This window comes from Fulmarus glacialis, unplaced genomic scaffold (genome assembly GCF_000690835.1).
Source record: "Fulmarus glacialis isolate BGI_N327 unplaced genomic scaffold, ASM69083v1 scaffold49251, whole genome shotgun sequence".
In the NCBI taxonomy this organism is placed as follows: domain Eukaryota; kingdom Metazoa; phylum Chordata; class Aves; order Procellariiformes; family Procellariidae; genus Fulmarus; species Fulmarus glacialis.
The window spans coordinates 1-19257 of record NW_009193095.1 but is presented as its reverse complement, the minus strand read 5'-3'; the positions used below and the strand labels follow the sequence as shown (position 1 = coordinate 19257).

At 38.6% G+C, this 19257-nt stretch overlaps 1 protein-coding gene across 2 annotated transcripts; it reads left to right on the top strand.

Moving 5' to 3' along the window:
* Positions 1-1658: 1658 nt before the first annotated feature.
* PIK3R1 (phosphoinositide-3-kinase, regulatory subunit 1 (alpha)) lies at positions 1659-11514 on the top strand. Of its 2 annotated transcripts, none has more exons than XM_009587315.1 (10): positions 1659-1674; positions 5254-5356; positions 6040-6138; positions 6265-6445; positions 6935-7060; positions 8092-8234; positions 8511-8687; positions 8795-8863; positions 10256-10426; positions 10877-11514. In XM_009587315.1, exons 1-10 carry the CDS (start codon positions 1659-1661, stop codon positions 11064-11066), a joined length of 1275 nt encoding a protein of 424 aa, XP_009585610.1. In that variant the 3' UTR covers positions 11067-11514. The 2 variants fall into 2 exon arrangements, with proteins under 2 accessions (XP_009585610.1, XP_009585609.1); XM_009587314.1 differs by lacking the exon at positions 1659-1674 and adding an exon at positions 3755-3860.
* The last annotated feature ends 7743 nt before the right edge of the window (positions 11515-19257 follow it).

Sequence of the window (19257 nt, the reverse complement as noted above, 5' to 3'; positions counted from 1 at the left end):
TGTCTTTTCTCCTTTGAGAATATGCTTCTGTATTGTGGCCCTATAAACCAAGAAGTGTTATCAATCCCCTTCTGTAATTTTAACAGTAAATAGGAGGCAGATGACTTACTGTCAGAAGTTGGATTAGTTCAGAAACACAGGTTACCATCTCCATTTGAAGTAGGCTGTACCTTTATGACTGTGCTGCTTTAAATTATATATAGAACTGACAATTGTTCAAGTAGGCAAAGGCTAAAACTAGAAAAGCAAGGGATTGTTACAGGTGAACCTAATCAATCAACTGTAAAACATCAAAAATATACTGGAGATATTTGGAATTTCATTATGAGGTACAAGTGAGTTTGGTGTTTTGTAGCATAGGAGTATTTTGGTAGGTGGAGTGTTTGGGAGGTGAAAACTTTTCAGTGCCATTTGACTGCCGTGAGGAGCACAAGCTGGTCTCAAGGAACACAGCTACTAGAAGTCCTCACTGTTTCCAGCAAGCGGGAGGAAAATATTAATACCCTTCTCTTCTTTCTCTGAATTAAATCTTGTCGTCTGCTTCTCTTTTCGCTTTGAATTTATTTCCTTGTAAAAGTATAGCTGGCAAATAAGTTAACCTTTGTAGGCAAAGGGGAGCAGGCTCTTCAGTTGCTGCTCTGTTCCTTTAGCAAGTCTGATTTCCACCAAACACTAAGGCAAGGAAAATATATTTGACCTAAACTGCTCCCTCTCTGTACAGTCCCTTTTCCTACCCGCCTGCCCAAGAAATGAACAATCCTGACATACTGGAAAATACCATGGATAAGTACAGGTGTTTTTTCTACTATTTTCAGTTTATAGGAAATGGATAAAATGCCTCACAGCGTCATGCTGAGGGTCGTCAAGCAGCACCTGTATTTGTGATCCAGCATGAGTGTGTAGGAGGTGATGCTGTGCTTGCATGCAGGCTATTTTGCTTGCACAGGGCTGCTCTGCAAGGTACAGCTCTTTTCAAGGAAGATTTTGATTCTGGTTTTTTTCTGCAGTAAGTTAGTTATCCACTTCCTGTATTTGGCTGTTCATGGTGTTTTCTCAGCTTTAATACTGTCTCACAGCAGCCAGTGACAGAGACTATTTTGGCGCCTCTTACAATGGTCTTCTCATTTACTTATGAGAAAGTTAGCCTTGCATTGGCCACTTGTTAGCTGATGACAACTTTTACTTTGAATCTGGCACCCCCTCCCCCACCTGAAATCCCTGGCTCAGCAAATATTTGAACCTGCCCAAGTTAATCATGAAACTGAGATCTTTATCTGAGAGAGACGTGCAAGCTACCGAGGGTGGTGGTTTCTTTTTTTTTTTACAGTACTAAAGTCAGGTTCACTTTTTAATGATGAACCAGAGTAAGTGGATACCTTCTGCACAGCACAGAGCTTTAAGCAGTTAAGAAGAGAGAGAAGGCTTGGATTTTCTCACTGCATGTTACAGCTTTTTTAGGGATTTTTATGGAACATCGGTTGGAAAGCAGAGCAATCTCTTTTTCAGAATTTTTTTTTCTTCATTGCTTCAGAGAAGCTTCCTAGTAAAAGGAGTTTTGGGGGGTTTTTTTGAGCAAGATATTTATAAGAGGGAACCAATTAATTTTTCAGGTTATTGGATTGTATTTTCAGGCTGTATTACAAGGGCGAGCATTTGCCATGCATAATTTACAAAGTAAGTGATTCTTCATTTCTGTATGTGTTTTCTTCATCAGCTCGTGGAAGTATTTTACTATAGCTGATTACCAGGTAGAGCTTTCATGATCTTAAGATACGTGAATGAAAGACAAGTACCTCAGTACCTCTCCAGGTTATACGGGGAATGGGGAGTCGCCTATCTGCCTCCTGTCTTTTCTTGCCTGCAAGCTAGGCTAGTCTGAGCTGAGCACTAACCTGATTATACAAGTGTGGACAGTCCAGAATTTGGCCACCAGTGAAACCCTGGAGAAGTAATTTTTCCTGAAAGCCTTTATTCAACGGAATAAAAAATCTTACTGATCCCACATGAGACCCAAATGCAGCGATGCAGACTTTGTAGGAAATCTTTATAACCTAATTTAAATAATTACTTTGGCAACTCAACTGTTTGGGTAGCAGGTGGGTTAAACCTCCAAGTTCAGTGTTTGGACTTGTGTCTGGGATGATTTTAAGTATCCTATTTCATTTTGGAAATTGAAAGAATCTTTGGAGCACGTCTACCTAAACAGGGAGGGGAGAGTCTACTTCAGAATGAATTTAAGCTTGTTAACTTACAAAGCAAACTAGCATGCATTTTTTTGTAGCTGTTTGTACTCCAGACATGTTCTTGTGTGTTAATTCTTGTCTAAAAGGGGTAAGCTGCTGAGGGGCACAGAGGGGGAATAGATGTGTGTAAAATATATATATGTGTGATATGAATTGTGTTAATTTTTTTAATGAGTATTTGTGAGATAGAGCACATTTCAGCTGCACCAGGATTTCTTATGATGTAGGCACAGATAGTTGCTACAACTACTCTTTGTTGTGGTTATTTTTGGTATCTGGTTTTCTGCCCCCATAGATTATAGTGAGTATAAAGCATTCACATTGCTTTACATAGCACTCTGCTCTGGAATTGATAGTCTATTCTGTGCATGTTTCTTCCAAGAGGTCTGAGAAGGTTACAGTCAGCTTTGGGGGGTAGTTAAGAAGGAATATTTCTAAATGGTAGGAGGATGCTGATGACATAAAGTCAAGTGAGGAAGGAGACACTGACAAGGGACTCTTGCTTTTAAAAACAATTAACTTGATAAATACCTCAATGAGAACAGGGTAGAGAAACAATGTGAAAAGGCAGACTAAATCTTGTGTCCTGATGGACTGGCTTTTTGTGTTCAGCAAAATCACATTTCAAGATCTTGCTCAGTTTTGACTTTCTTCCACGGTTTACGCAAGTCTGCTGAATGTAAGATTACAATATTTGGGCTTTGGATTTCAAAATGAATTAATCCAGATTGACTGGAATTGTATTTTATTACAAAATTGTAAGGAGGGGAAGACATCTCTGCAGTAAGCACGTTTTATATAATAATATCAAGTATATCAGACCTGTGTGTCCATTGAAATAATAGAAATCTGCACAGTTTAAAAACATCATCCATATTTCATTATGTGGAGATATATATGCCTCTGTGTGTATGTATGTGTAAAATGGGTGTGTAATGGATACACACAGACAATAATGCTCTTTTCGCTTCTGCATCTTTAATATGTACAGTAGGTCCAGAAGCCTTTTAAAGCTTTTTGAATGGTAAACTTCAGGCATCCAAGCAGGAGAATGCAACTGAGATGTGACCGACCTACTTTAAAGGGAGCTGCCCTGCGTGCGAGTGTGCGTGTGTTGTGTGCGCTTGTGTGTAAGAGCTACGTGCTGCAGCATATCAGCCTTTTGTCATCCTGCCAGGATTGGACTGTACCATCTGCAGTCAGGAAAACGAGCCGTGAAGGCGAGCGAGGAGACCCCACTCGCTCCTTTTGTTTGTAATACCAGGTTTATATTGCCGTTCTGCTAAATGTAGATTCTTTCCAAAACTGAAATTATTTTAAGATTAATGTAGAACAAAATGATGAAACAGGAGTGGTCTGGTGACATTATTTTGACATGATTGGCTGAGGATTATGATGTAATAGGTTACAGTGCAGCCCCTTATAGGTTTTAAAATGAATTCCAAGACACCATTACAAAGAGAGCCTGACTCTTTTCTTGTATCTGAGCTTACTCAGTGAAACTCATACAAATGTACAATACTGTTTGGAATATGGAAGAACTGGATATAGAATATCCTAAGACAGATATAAATTGTGGCACAGACTTGATGTTTTACATAGAAATGGATCCACCAGGTAAAACTGCAGTCTTATTATGGAAGACTTAATTCATTTTGGTCTTTGCAATAGCTGCTGAAAAATTCTTAGTGGTTATGTAGGATTTCTTTACTTTGTCATTGATACAAACAGTTTTTCTTTTTCCTTTTTTTCATAAATTAGAATTAAATTCTGGTTTAGTGCATGGTTATAGTAATTAGAATCATAACCTGTAGAAATACCTGTCTGCTTACTTAATTGAATGTTTGCTGAATTGACCTGTTTCTGTTTTGATTTTGTTCTGTCAGATGTAGTTCTAGTTCTGCTATTATATCATAAAAATTTTGTATTTCTTTTGTTATTATTTTTGCTATCTCTGTTCCACACTGTGACTGAAAGGAAATGCTGTAATAACACTTTTATTTCCTGAAACAGTGATTACAAATCATTGTTTTGGATTGTTTGAGGAAAAACAGATTTTAAAATCTAGCAATATTAATTGAATACCTGATATTGCATAATTTTTTAATATCATATAAAAATATTATGCTATCTTGATATTCACTGCCACTTCAAAAACATCGTCTTGTGTGGCCGGTCATAATATGTAGGACAGGGACGTTCATAAGGAATGATGTACTTACTGGAGAACTAAAAGAGCTGGGTTGATTTTTAATCCTGATTCCAATGTAGTCCCCCTTGCTACTAAGTCAGGAGTGCTGCAGTATCTTCTCTGGCACCCACTGGTATACGTATGCAGCTTTGACATTGAGAAAAGGGGGATGTGGTTTTTAATCAGTCCTGGCATTTGGAACACATTTTATTCTGTAGAATACTAAGATTAACACAGGGGATATTTGGGTCACAGATGGGTTTCTTGAAGTGTTTTTTTCGCGAATGATCGCACAGAAGGCTGAGGATCACAAAAACCTAATTGTTCTTCTTAAAATATACAGTATTGCTGTGGGTTTGCATCTTCTATTACTCAGCTTCTAGGTAAGGAAGCAGCCACATTCCTCTAAGATCATTACATAGGAGGAAAACAAAAAGAAATTTTACATGTTTTATTATTTATATTCACCTGAAGATAGTGGAAGAAGGTAAAAGCAAACTTCAGAATCCTTTTTATCTCAAATGCTTTCTTCATAGGGGGAGGAGATGAGTATGGTGTTACATTTTGCTTAAAATATATTATTGCAAGAGTAACATACTTTTTTGAAACAGTACATCTTTCTTGTTGAATTATATTGTTTTCAGTAAAATATCTTGATTCCTCTAATGTCTTTTAAAGACTGCTAGTAATGGAAAACTCTACTTTGTAACTATTCTTTTCTTTTTCCTCATTCATGCAATAATGTGTAATTTCAAGGAATATATGGTCAGGTTTTCAGTGAGTTATAATCAACTTTTTTTTTTCCCCTGTCATCTGCAGCACTGCCTCCTAAGCCACCGAAACCTAATACTGTAACTAACAACGGCATGAATAACAACATGTCATTACAAGATGCTGAATGGTACTGGGGAGATATCTCAAGGTAAATCAGCTCAAGACATGTATTTCTTATGTTTGGTTTTATGTTCTTGCTATGCTATTCTCTGTGTATGTATTATGCTTAAGTATAGAAAAATTACAGGTCTAAGAGCCATTTTTGGGATTTTTTCCAACACAGACATATTATGGTTGGTTTTATTCCAAACATGACTAAAAAGCTACTGGCAGTCAGTTAGAATGTAGTATGTGAAATGATTGTTCTGTTACCTTAAGACAGCTATATGAAAAGCTAGCATGAAAGGACAACACCAAGAAATAAGTATTTTCTTCTTGTCTTTTATCGAGAACCTCAACTGTAGGCACAATAGTTAACAAGCCAGACTAACAAGTGCCATATATTAGCAACATTTTTAACTGTGCTATATAAAGGTACATTAGACCAGCACTGGCTGCTCCAATTGTGCAGGCTTGTATGAACAAGCAGAAAGACCTTTGCATTAATGTAATTTTGTCCATCAGTGAGAGGACATAGGATATACCATTTTTATAACACAGTTGTTCTCCAGGAATGTTAAATAAGCTATTAAATAACTGTATTTATTAATATGGAAATCAAGAAGGCTTATAAAAACCACTTATTTTAAAATTTAGGAATTTAGAGCACAGTGAGAGGATAAATGAGTGAGAAATGGCTGAAATGATTGGTTACTTTTGCTTTCATTTTAGAGAAGAAGTAAATGAGAAGCTTCGAGACACTGCTGATGGTACCTTTTTGGTACGAGATGCTTCAACCAAAATGCATGGGGACTACACACTTACGCTAAGGTAAGATCAGTTACGCTAAGGTCTGCAATACTTGGCAGTAAAATACAATACTGCATTTAAAATACAGTGTTCTTTAGGAAATAGTACTTGAAGTATGCCTAACTTTTCAACAAACTTTATTTGCAGGAAAGGAGGAAATAATAAATTAATCAAAATATTTCATCGAGATGGAAAATACGGCTTTTCTGACCCATTAACTTTCAACTCTGTGGTCGAGCTAATAAACCACTACCGGAATGAATCTCTAGCCCAGTATAATCCTAAACTGGATGTAAAATTACTGTATCCAGTATCTAAGTACCAGCAGGTAATTTGGTCTATTTTCTTTGTGTTTCACTTAAATACAGAGAAATTACTGCAGCGTGGGGAGTCATTTATCATGAAGAACTTCAGCTCTGTTAAAATTTGAAAAAACAAAGTGGCTATAAAAATGGATATTCTGTTTAAAAATGGATATTTTTGTAAAAACTCCACAGTTTGAGTATAAATTATTAAAACTTTAAATACTGCAGATACATTATTAAGAAATAAACTTATGTTAGTAAATATCCCACTCTTTAATGATGAAATACACATTTTCAATATAAAGCTGAACACTTGCAATGCAAAATGGCTTTTTCTCATTACTTTCTCATTTGCATATTATGCATATAGTATATTATCTCTCCATATTGATAAAAGAGGAGTCACATTTACCACGTAACTATCTAGGCATTTTTAAGCAGTTTTATCCTGAAAACCTATGTAATATTATTGTTTCTTTACGGAGTATCTTACCTTCTGCTCATCATTCCAGGATCAAGTTGTAAAAGAGGATAGCATTGAAGCAGTGGGAAAGAAATTACATGAATATAATACCCAGTTCCAAGAAAAAAGCCGAGAATATGACAGACTCTATGAAGACTACACAAGAACATCTCAGGTGAGCTAGATTTGAAACTAAAGGGAGAGTGGAAGACTTCTGTAGCTTTAGAAGAATATTATTGTAAATTCATACTGCCATCTTCCTCCATCCTCCTCCCCCTCTCTTCCACCACCACTACCATTGCCCAAAAGAGGAAACATACTTGATGTGCTTGCTCAGTATAGTAGAATCGCTTACTCATGTTTGAACAGTCACCACCTGTAACCTAACCCACCCTGTGCCCAAGTCTGACACCTGCATCCAAAGCAAGCACAGAACTATCTTGATTTACCAACACTTCTGCATACTGACCTCATGAAGCTGAGTTACGGTTTTCAAGACACATTTGCAGGGAAGCATTGCATTTTATTATTAGTTTTTGAAGGGTCTGGTTTCATCTATGCAGAGTAAAGAGATGACGTGTGTAGATACAGTGCAGGAATGAAAAGCTGCCTCTATCCTTCTTTCAACTTAATCGGTTATTAGCCAAGTCTTGAAGTGCCAGTGCATTAATGCTGTTTTACAGACCCAGAATTAAGACTGCTTCTTAAAATGTGCAGGAAATACACCTAAAAATAATTAAGAAAGGTAGAGAAGTGCAGGTAACTTGAACTAATGACTTAAAAAACTTAGCTATTGACTAGCTATGTAGGAGGATGGACTAGATAACCTTTTGAGACCTACCCAGGCCAATATCTTATACTTTTATTTCAGAAAGCCAGATGTGCCTCTAAGGACATTAGTTGGTACGAAGGGCAAAGTGCATTGCCATAAGGCTCTAATCATCACAAATAAAACCTATTTATACCAAACAATGATTGTAGCTAGCTCTTTGTCTAGCAGTTTTTCTGTCTTGAAAAACCTCATCATGGTAGTCTTCTGCACAGGCCTGTTCTCTCTGTGTTATAAGGCTCTGCAGACAGAATGCATTCTGGTAAAGGCATATTGAAGTCTTCTGTTACAATATACCGAAGTGTTTCTGTGATACAAGCCAATAAATCATCCCCTCTGTCTGATAACAACTGTAATAACAATTATTTTATTTTCAGGAAATTCAAATGAAAAGAACAGCTATTGAAGCATTTAATGAAACAATCAAAATATTTGAAGAGCAGTGCCAGACGCAAGAAAGATACAGTAAGGAATACATTGAAAAATTTAAACGGGAAGGAAATGAAAAAGAAATACAAAGGTCAGTATTTGTACTTGTGTTTCAAATTGTATGATTTTGCCGGAAGAAACAATGCCAAGTATAGACCTGCCTAAAACTAAAGCAAGATGGCAAGTTTAAAGTCGTTCAGTTGTAAGCAAAGCAAGCCTCAAACAGGGTAGATGTGAACTTGCAAAGTGTATAGCTACATCTAGAGAAATAATCTGTTCTCTTAAGTGTCTACACCGCTAAATAGCAGATTATAAAGTTATGAATAAGACATCATCAGAGTGTAACCTACCACATTATTCCATTCAGAATTATGCACAACTATGAAAAACTGAAGTCTCGAATAAGTGAAATTGTGGACAGCCGGCGTAGATTAGAAGAAGACTTAAAAAAGCAAGCAGCTGAATATAGAGAGATAGACAAACGTATGAACAGCATTAAGCCAGACCTCATACAGCTGAGGAAGACAAGAGATCAGTACTTGATGTGAGTATCATTATGAATTAACAAAATTATTTTTTCTAAGTTTTTTTTTTTTATTGGTGTCCCACTTCTGTGACTAACAATTAATTTTATTTGCAATTATTGTCCAGGTGGCTGACTCAAAAAGGTGTTCGGCAAAAGAAGCTAAATGAATGGCTTGGAAACGAAAATACAGAAGAGTGAGTATTAAAAGATTTAAATATTTCTGGTATTTCAAATCATCTTAGGCAAAAGTGAGATAAAGCATATTTAATTCCTGGACCACACAGAGGAAATCTCAAGCCTAGGTATCCAGTAACAACGCACACTATTAACACATGGCAGCCTACATCATGCAAGTGTTAGAAAGGCCTCTGTCTCACCCCCTACTCTCCATTATGCAGGGAAGTGCGTGTAATCAAGTTACTGTAGCAAGGCACTGGAATTTAACCTGTGGTTTATTCTTACCAGCAAAATAAAGAGGTGTTAGTATCTTATAGAGATGCCATATATAATGAGCAGCAGGAAAAACAGGAATCGCTTTCTCTAGGTGCTAGTTGAAAATAGAGCCACTGCTGAATGCATTTGAATATTGTGGGACAAAGGAGTATGATGGGATAAGGGTCCTAGAGAGAGTGTCATCTGAAACAAAAGAACCCCCTTCTTCTTGAAGAATTGAATTCTGTGTGAGATTGCTGATTTCTGGAGACTGTGAATCTTCAGAAAGACAGAACTGTGGATGAGTGAGAAGTCATGTTTTCTTAGACCAAGGAAAACTGATTAAAAACCTATTACAGAGAGAATAAACACATTAATCAAACACAGACTGATTGCAAGCTGAGCACAAGAGGCAGGGCCCACCAGTGCAGGCTGCTGGTGGAGTGGGGAGCTCTGGAACTGCAGAATATCAAAGTGGTGTCCACACAGCTGAACCAGAGACACCTTCTTTCATGGTGGGCTTTAGCTCGGAGGGTTCTCTGTAACTCTGAATCAGCTTTATAGTTGGTGGCTGTTTTGGTAGAGAAGGCCCTATATTATATGCTCTTCTCATAATCTGGTTATAAGGAGAGAGAGCACTCTACTATTCCACCATTTCCACAAAGCCATCTGTCCTATAAATAATTAATCTGTCTACCTGTACAACTGCTCATTGCTTTCCCAAGCAGCAGCTGTAGTTGATATATTGCATGATTTTTCACTGCTGACCAAGTGTTCTGATCTTTGGAAATGAAGCTGACTCAGAGGGTATTGATTTCGTTGAGCTTGCTATTTACCAAAACAATGAGCAACGGTAGAAGTACTGAATTAGCTCACAGCAGAGTCTGAAAGATAACACAGCATCCTTTTATATCCTTCTTCAGATTTACATGAGCGTTTTTAAAAGAAACAAGAACCAGAACTTATATTTTATTTTTATTCAGTGGTTTAAACAGTGCAGTATTACATGGTTTACATCCCTGGTTTTACCAGGAAGGCATCCTACTAACCACTGACTGTTTTTTTTTTTTCAAGTACTATGAAATGGGGACTACTTAATTCATGGATTTTGCTCTGCTATGTGTTTCACAACACATTTTGTCCTATTTCAACAGCCAATACTCTATGGTAGAAGATGATGAGGACTTGCCCCATCATGATGAGAGAACGTGGAATGTGGGAAATATCAATAGAAGCCAAGCTGAAAATCTGCTGCGGGGAAAGCGAGATGGAACATTCCTTGTTCGAGAGAGCAGCAAACAAGGCTGCTATGCCTGCTCTGTTGTGTACGTACCCTAATTTGTGAATGATGTAACCAACGTTTGAGGCACCCACCTTGAGGCAGATAGATGCTTGCATATGCATGGATCCCATTGGACCTTTGGGCTTAGAAGCAGACCAACAAGTCCTGAGGTCATCCTTATTGCTGCTCCATTTCCTACACAGCTCAAACCTGTGCCACTCCCACAGATGAGCCTCATGCAAAAGAAGGGAAACCAAAGCATGGATGCAGTCCTTTATGTGCAGCTGCTAAGTCCTACCTATCTCCTGCCTCCCTAAGCTAACACAACATGTGGGAATTTGGGTTATACCTAGGCTTTTACAATTATCCCACCACAGAAGACAGAATTCTATGTAGTGACTAGCATCTTGAGATTTATTGCCAATACCTTATTTTCTAGCTTAACTTTGCTGTACTGATAAACTAAAAACTGGTTGCTTTTTTTCCTCTTTAGGGTGGATGGAGAAGTAAAGCACTGTGTGATAAACAAAACACCTACTGGGTATGGATTTGCAGAGCCATATAACTTGTACAACTCACTCAAAGAACTGGTGCTACATTATCAACACACATCACTCGTGCAGCACAATGACTCTCTCAATGTCACACTAGCCTACCCAGTATATGCACAGCAGAGGCGATGAAGATCTTAATACTCTGGGTTGTTTGGGTTTTTTCTAAAGAAAAGGTCTGACAACATTGAGGCCTCTGGAGAGAGAAGGCTCCATTCAGCCTTACTGAAGAATTTGAGCTGCAGTATCAAAGCTATCTGTCTTCAGATGGGACTAGAGCTTTCCTTCACAACTGCAGTGGGAGAGATCACAGTATTAAGCTGTGAATGTATGTTTCTAATCTGAAGTGCTTTTTTTTTTAATTAAGAAAAGAAAAACACAAGAGAGAGAAATCCTAACTTGATCTCCCTGCAGGGACATAGAGGCCTTTAACCATGGTGCTTGTTTACGACCACTTCTGAAGCTTTACCAGCTAGAACATTGGATTCTCCAGACACAAGGTGTAAGAGGTCTTTGTCATTCAGTTATTGGAATTTCGTGGTCACGACCTGGCTTGGATTTGGTGTTCCTGCACTCAGTGGATCCAGACACACAGCATTGTGGATTTTTGGTTTCTAGTGAATGATATGTAGCAGAATGGCACTTTCATTTCTAAGGGACACTTTAAAAGGACTTCAGTTACAGTATGTTGTTCAGAGTAATTGTAATAGCAAAGTGCCAGGAAGTTATTTTGTTTAGACATCTAAAAGTCCTGTTATAAGACTATATTTAAGACTGAAGAAAACAGGACTTGCAATGGCATACAGTATATAATAATGTACATAGTATTGGATGACTAACTATCATTGATAGAAACTATCAATACCAAACTGCTTCTCTTTTCCCTTTTCTGTTTGCTGAAAGCTGAATTCTTAGACTGTGCTATGCAATACTAAATTTTCTTTAGGCTGTAGTCTTCTCTCAAGCATATCTACAGGTTAAGCTTGTTTTTCTTTCTTGTTTCATTGTCACCTTTTTTTTCCTTTCTTTTGCCTGAGAATATTTTTCCTGATGATTATTTTTTGTTACCCATTTTGTTGTTTGTTTTTTTTTTTTTAATGTACAGGAAGCCAGCAAGAGTTGGCTTCAGAATTAAAACTATGAAATATTTTACAATTTTCTTTGTATAGAATATTGAGCTATTAGCTCAAAGTTTAAAAAGTTCGTAATTTTTTTTTGACTAAATATTTTGTTGGGCAGTGCCTGATAAGCTTCAAAGCTGCTTTATTCAATAAAAAATATATGAACGTTACAAAATATCACTGAGTCCAACAATACTGTTTCAGAGATAATCTGTAGAATACGGTACCACGCTATGTTTGCTTCTTGAAGCATTTTGAACTTCTATCATGATTGTCTTTGTATTTGGAAGAAAAAAATTGTGTATCCTTCTCTGATAGTGATTGCAGAAAAAAGAGGGGAAATTTGGCTACTGGGGTAGAGAGTTTGGATTTCAGAATGAATCCACTCTTCATAGTAAATAAATGACTTCTTGACCTACTGTGGCAGAATTTTTGTCAGCATGTAAAGGTATTTTCATTTCATATGAAGGAAGTTTCTCTAATCTGTTGCCTAGGTTTGTTTTTTGTGTTAGTATTGTGGAAAAAAAGCTCCCACCTTTACTGAGAATGCTTGGATACAACATAGAGCTTATTAAGATTGGAAAATGTCTGTTTTGAAAATGATTAGGCTATCATATTTAACATTTTGGATTTATTTTCCTAAGTTTGTAGGCTGAGGCAGTATCAAAGTGAACAATTCAATAATTTCAGGCACCAGAGACTTACAGAATTATGGTTTAGTTAAAGGAAACAAATAGATGAATCCCACTAGAGCAAACTTACTAGGAATTCTGGGACAATTCACTGTGGGTGGTTTGCAATGGTTATTTATTGTCTTGACCACTGAGGAAATTCACACTGCAAATTGATAAGTAATGAAGTTCAGAGACATCTAGAAAAGTTTTGACTAAGTGAACAGATGAATTTATTCTTCCCCCAAGATGCAAAGGCAAGACCCATTACTGTTAAAGGGAGTTGCACACACAATCAAAAGAGTAAGACCGATGAAGTTCTCTCATAACAGCTCTGTTTTAGAGATACCTATGTTTCAATTCAAAGTATGCGTGCTTATTAAGCTATTGGAAATAATAAGAAATTTGCCAGTCTCCAGTAGTTTTTATATTATCTTTTAATTTTTACATTATTCCTTCATTTCTGAGGCTGTAAGGCTTTTGATTTTATTTTGATTTTGTGCTCTTTTTTTTGGTGGGTTGTTTTTCTTTCCTATAGATGTATTTCCTTACTAGAATTTATATCAGGAAACAAGATTCAACCAACATTAATGTTTTGGGATAGTCATCACTTACAAAATTATTCTGAATATTTTTTCTGAATAGAAGTTTTAATCTTCATCCCTTCCTTTCCTCATTCCACACTCTTTTCAGGCCTTTAGGACCATGTAAATTTGGTTTACTAATAACTGGTTTTTACTATGAAAAGCACCAACAATTACTCTAGCATGCCAGTTATACTACTGGGCTTGAAGTTACAAATCAGTTCAATATACAACAATTTAACACTTGTAGCAATCCAAGATACTCTTTGGACATATATTAATTTTTGAGTGTTAAATATTTTAAGAGTAAAATTGTATTTTTTTTCTCTATAAGCAAAATATATGTAATCTGAATTGATGTTTCACATAGCATTTGTCAAGAAATTTTATCATAGTTAAGCATTTGGATCTAATTTTCCTCATATTAAGAAAACCTCTGCTATGGCAGTGGGCCATATCCTTAGCATGCCCCACCCAGTATGGGATATCAGTTGTTCTGTCGTACTGTACAACTTCTCTTCATCTGTGGTTGTAGCAGAGAAAAAAAATAGTGTGTGCAAATTTGGCACTTGCTTTTCTTGCACAAGCAACAATGAGAAATAAGCACTATGTTGTGAGTATGAATGCTTAGGGCTTCCTAAGGGGAAGTTCTGCCTATACAGGGTCTGTGCAATTTGCAAGGATCACTTACACTCTCAAATTGGCATGAGTGGGTTTTCTTTGGTACTTAACGTATTGTGTGGCCTCTGCATTTCCCTCCCTCCTTAATGCGCAGAGCTACGTCCTGCCAAAGGCCCTATTCACTGCTGAGTAGTTTGTCTTTAATATACCATATTGTTCACTCCAGTTTTGATTTGATCTCAGACTAATATATACAGAAAAAAGGCACTGAAGAAACACGGTGCTTTTCTGTATTTCTATTGACACGTAGTTTTTATATCTAATATGATTCAAGGGTGGGATTTGTTTTGTTATCTTTTTTTGGTTTGGGAATTTTTGTTTTACTTTAAGTCCCTGAGTTATGCTGCACTGCAGCAGCACTTTCACAAGGCCTTTGAAAGGTATGAGACATTATACGGAGAAGCAAAACCCACAAGCAAAATTAGGAGTTTCTGATTTCATTAAGTTGAAATTTGAATTTGCAGGTTTGGGGATATGTATCTGTGCATATGCGTGCACATTTGCTGTGTGTTTATGTATGAATAGATCCCAGTATAAGTGCATTTTCACCAAACATGATCATTTTGCTGATTCAGTAAGTGATACCATTAACTTTGTTTCAAGACACATACAGACGCACACTAGACCTTTGTGGGTGCAGCATGTTTCCAAATACAGTTAGAAAACTGAGTTTCTGTGTTGTTGGATATTTTCTTTTAAAAAAACAAAGCTTGTCTGTATGGTTCAGTTATCTAAGAAATCTTGTCAAGCAATCTGTAAAACCAAATCTTCAAATTTTCTATTTGGTGTCAACTGTTCTGTAGTGAAGAAATGGCTTTGTCTTGTAATTGGCAATGAAATAATAATGCTTGGGAAAACATTCAGATGCTTCTAATGGGGAAAACTGCCGATTTTCACACAGTGCTTTTGCTATGCATGGTATTAAGTTGGGAAAGTGAATCCTGATACTATTTTTTTTCAGGTTCACTTTAGAAATGGGCAGCTCAAAGCACAATGCCTCCCATGGGACAAGGTTCCAAAATGCAACATTTTACATAGAATCAGGTTGTATTTACTGCAGTTGAAGACTAAACTGGACTGTGGGAGTTGGTAACATTACATTGCACTTGTCCTAATGAGACTGCATTAGCTGCCCAAGATGCTGCTATTTTTTTTATTCTTGTTTTTAAAAATAAAGCTCTGTTCTGTTAAATGTCTTTAAAACATTAAGATCACTTTGTTTTAAAATGGTCTTTGAGGAGGTGGAGGGTGAAGTGGGTTGTAGATTGCCTTTACAAGGCAATAATGAAAACAAGCCTCCTTGAAGTTTTGTTTAAGCTATAGAGTTGATGGAGCTGTGTCTTGTTTTTAAGTTGCTTTAAAAATTGTAATAAGTCTTCAAGCAGAATAAAGGTTGTTTTGAAACTGCATTTCAGTTGTTGAGGCTTCAGTAAGGACTGAGATGTCTATTTGCCAGCATCCTTGGCCGACTCTTCCTGTCTATATGTGGCCTACTTTGAAAATGAGAGCCAAATGCTGATATTATTAGGGGAAGTAGGGAGCAAATAATTTCAGCTGACTCACAGCCATCAGTATTGAACTGAATGGAGTAGTTGAGCTCCAAAATAGTCTTGTGTCAAATAGTGCCAAAATGACAGTTCTGCTCGTATTCTTAGAAAAGCAGTACAATATTCATGATCTGCCATTTACACTGCAGATGAAGTTCTGGTTCTTCTGAAATTAGTGTGAGTTTTGTCGCTGATTTCCATGAAGCCAGCCTGTCAGCCTTTGTAGCTAGAAGTCATTTACCAGCTTCATGGCTGCATCTAATTGTGAAAACCAACGTGAGAAGGAAGAAGAAGGAGGAAGTGAGGGAGAGATAGGGCAAGACCAATTCTGAGCATTGTTTTCTTCCCCTTATTATTGGTATGTAGTATCTGACTTCTTCGAGCCCATCCATATCTTGCCCCAGGAGATGTCCTCCAGGCAAGTGAGGCAGCCACTCCAGAAGCAGAAAGAGATTCCTATTCCCATTCTGTCCAAAATTTCCATTCCAAAATCTGCCCACATTTTGCTCTCAGTAGTCATATAATACCCCCTGACTGAGGTACTGAGATAGCACAGGCTTGAAATAAGTATTAATAATCACAACATTGTCACTGGCCCTTAGAGGTTCTTACAAGAAATGTAGATTAAAGGCTATTATCATATTTTTAGCCCACTTAATAGAAAGTGGGGCTAGATCTCCGATGAACATACCTGTTGGAGTTCTTCTCAGTTAGTAAGCTGATTCTTTTAAACAGACACTTTTTCTGCTCCCTGAATCGATGTTGAGCAACACAAACTCTTCTGCAGGCACAGAGCTCAACATCTAAAAATAAGGTTAGCTAGGTCCATGAATCACACATTGTCCATCATCAGCTATTGAGAGAAATTATGACTGGCTTGATCATAAGCTGCAGAAATCTACGGACTGGCAGATTTCTTTCCTGTATCATACGTTGTATAGAAATCACTCTTGGCAGACTGGAAAAATAGTTCACAAAAATGTCATTCTATTTTTGCTATCTGCAGAAAAACACACCCTCACTTTCCCTTTCTTCTTTCTTGCTACGGCTTGATGGTCATTTTTCATAGGGAATATGAAAAACTGCTTAAATCTATCTTTGTGCAACTACAAGTGGATGTGATATTTTTAAAGGCTTGGGAATGCTTGTTGTGTTTTTTTTTTTCTCCCCAAGCTGCTTGACTCGTGCGAAATTGTGTGTGGGTAACTCCACACAAATCCCTTTGTCTGAGCTGCGAAGCCAGAAAGGGAAAAGGAGATTTTAGAACTTCTCACTGTTGCCTTCTCCGGGCTTCAGTGAAGGAACAGGTGGTGTCTCCTCCCCTCAGACCTCAGTCTCCAGCATCTCACCCCATCCCACACCCAGCACCCAGGCTTCCCCACCGCCCAGGGGGGAGCTTCCCTAAGCCAACTGGCTGGGCCCACTGTAAATCATACACCAGCGCTGATCACCTGGCCAGTGAGCAAGGGTGGCTTTGGCAGGCAGAGGTCCCTGTAAAGCAAACAGGCCAAGCAGGGGGCAGACAGAGCCCGAGCAGGTGTCTGTGGATGGCTCTGCATGGAAAACCACAGGCGCTCCCATGCAGCCAGGGACGAAAGGGCGGGGGTGAGGCGAGCCCTGTGACACAGACCTGCCGAGGCCCTGCGCTGCCCCTCACTGCCCTAATGGCCTCCCATGGAGGCGGCCCTCCCTTATGCTGTGGGGAAGAGGCCCTCTTGTTCGTGGAGGGACCCTTTGGAGATCATTATGTTTAGGATACACCTAACATTTACTCCAGGGGCCCAACACCCCATGGGGGCCCTACACCCCATGGGGGCCCTTGTTTAGAGGGTGGAAACTGAAGAAATGGCAAGCAGTGAGGATCTGCCAGTGTCCCTGCCTGGAAAGAAGGCTAAAAATAAGCAGTTCTGCTTTCCCTGCGGGACGGCACGTGGGGGAGCAGCGTCTGACATGCTTCCCGTCAGACATGGGCTGTACAAAAGGCACTAGGCCTTTTCTATCGCCTCTGAAACAACAAAAAGTATGAACTCTAGGAGCACTGCTGAGGACATGGTTCTGGTGTCTCTTCTTTTTTTGATCCCTTTGAGGATCTATGTCCTCAAATGCACAGACTACCAAAAATAGAAACGCTGTAGGGACCTTCTGGATAATCAGACATCAATTGATCAGCCACTATTCAAACTTCGATAATCTTTGCGGGGACCAGCAGTTTAACCTCTGAACAGCAATCAGATAACCAGAAAGATCCTGACAATTCTTTGAAAAAGCAGGTTTTTATCCATGGCAGCGCCAGGGCATGTTTCCTACCAGAACGCCATTGCAAAGACACCTCTTGTTGCGCCGTTCTTTCCTCTACGAAGAAACTACCTTTGCATACTAAAAAAGAAGGAGTTTGGGCCACTGATTTAAACATGCAAATATTGACAGGAGAAAAATTTACAGGTAGCACATAGCACACAAAAGGATCTAAAACCTGCCATCCTCAGGTCTTTGAACAAACAATATTGACAAAACCAGACATGAGTATAGTTAATCCAGATGATGATTTCACCGTCGTATGGCTGGTATTCCTAACTCATTAGAAGACTGTATCCTGAGAAGAAAAATAATGAATTAATACTTGAGAGCATTTCTTCCTCTATAAATGTTTATTTCCTACATGGTTTACTTTATTTTTCCACAAATCTTGTGCTTGGTGTAAAATAAACTTTCAGTGAAGGTTGCAGGATTAATCCTGTCCAGTACCCACAGCAGTGCTTCATACTGATACTGGCTTTCATGTGCCCTTGGGTCTGTCCCTGCACCCAGGGGAATGAGGCGTGTTACCTATCTAAAAGGTGGGTATAGCAACTCTTAGAGGCTTGTATGTTGTGAGACTGAATGGGAGTAGAGACCTGAAAGAGCATGAAGTGGAAATATGAGAGGAATGCAAATCCAGCAGCTGCCAGAGCTGGAGCCAGCCATGCTATACCAGGGGGTAGAGGCGAAGGGAACAGCCTCGCACCTCTCACACATCCTCTGGGCAAGGACGCAGACTGCACCGTGCTGGGGCTGGGGCCCCAGGCGCCTTCCACCTTCCCTGTGAAATCCGTGCAGGATTATTATTCTGTTGGGTAAAGGCTGCCACTTAACAACAGCGGCTCATGCAAATTGCAGTTTTTCCCTGTTTCAGGAAGATGCTGAGCTTTAACATTTTGAGGTGGGATTCATGTCGTCTAATTTTAAGCACCTAAAAGAAAGGTTTGTCATCAAAGCTATCCGGCAAAGCTTTCTTCACAGAGAGACAGGCAATTCACCAGTGTGATTCACCCCACCTACCTCAGGCACTATTCTTAGGATGCGGTGAATCACACTCTAGAGTCACTCCATTGACTGGAGGGGGAGCCCAGGCAAATGGCTTACGCTAGATGTGCAACATTAAGGTGGCTAAGGTTAGATGAACTAAATCTCTTCTCTGCTGATAGGCAGTTCAGTTTTAATCTTTCCAGTACCAGCTGTGATATCATCTGCTCTTACGTGTAAATGATAAGTGACAATTAATTTGGGGCAGGAAGTTCAGTTGGTTTATAGATTTTGAGTCTTTCATAATAATTGTGAAAGTGACAGACGAATTCAAAAAGATGCTGGGCCATATTCTCCTTCGAGCTGTAATGCTGGACTCACGTAGAGGAATGCAGATAAGCAGTAATGCCAGAGGAAGCAGTTAATGACCTGCTACG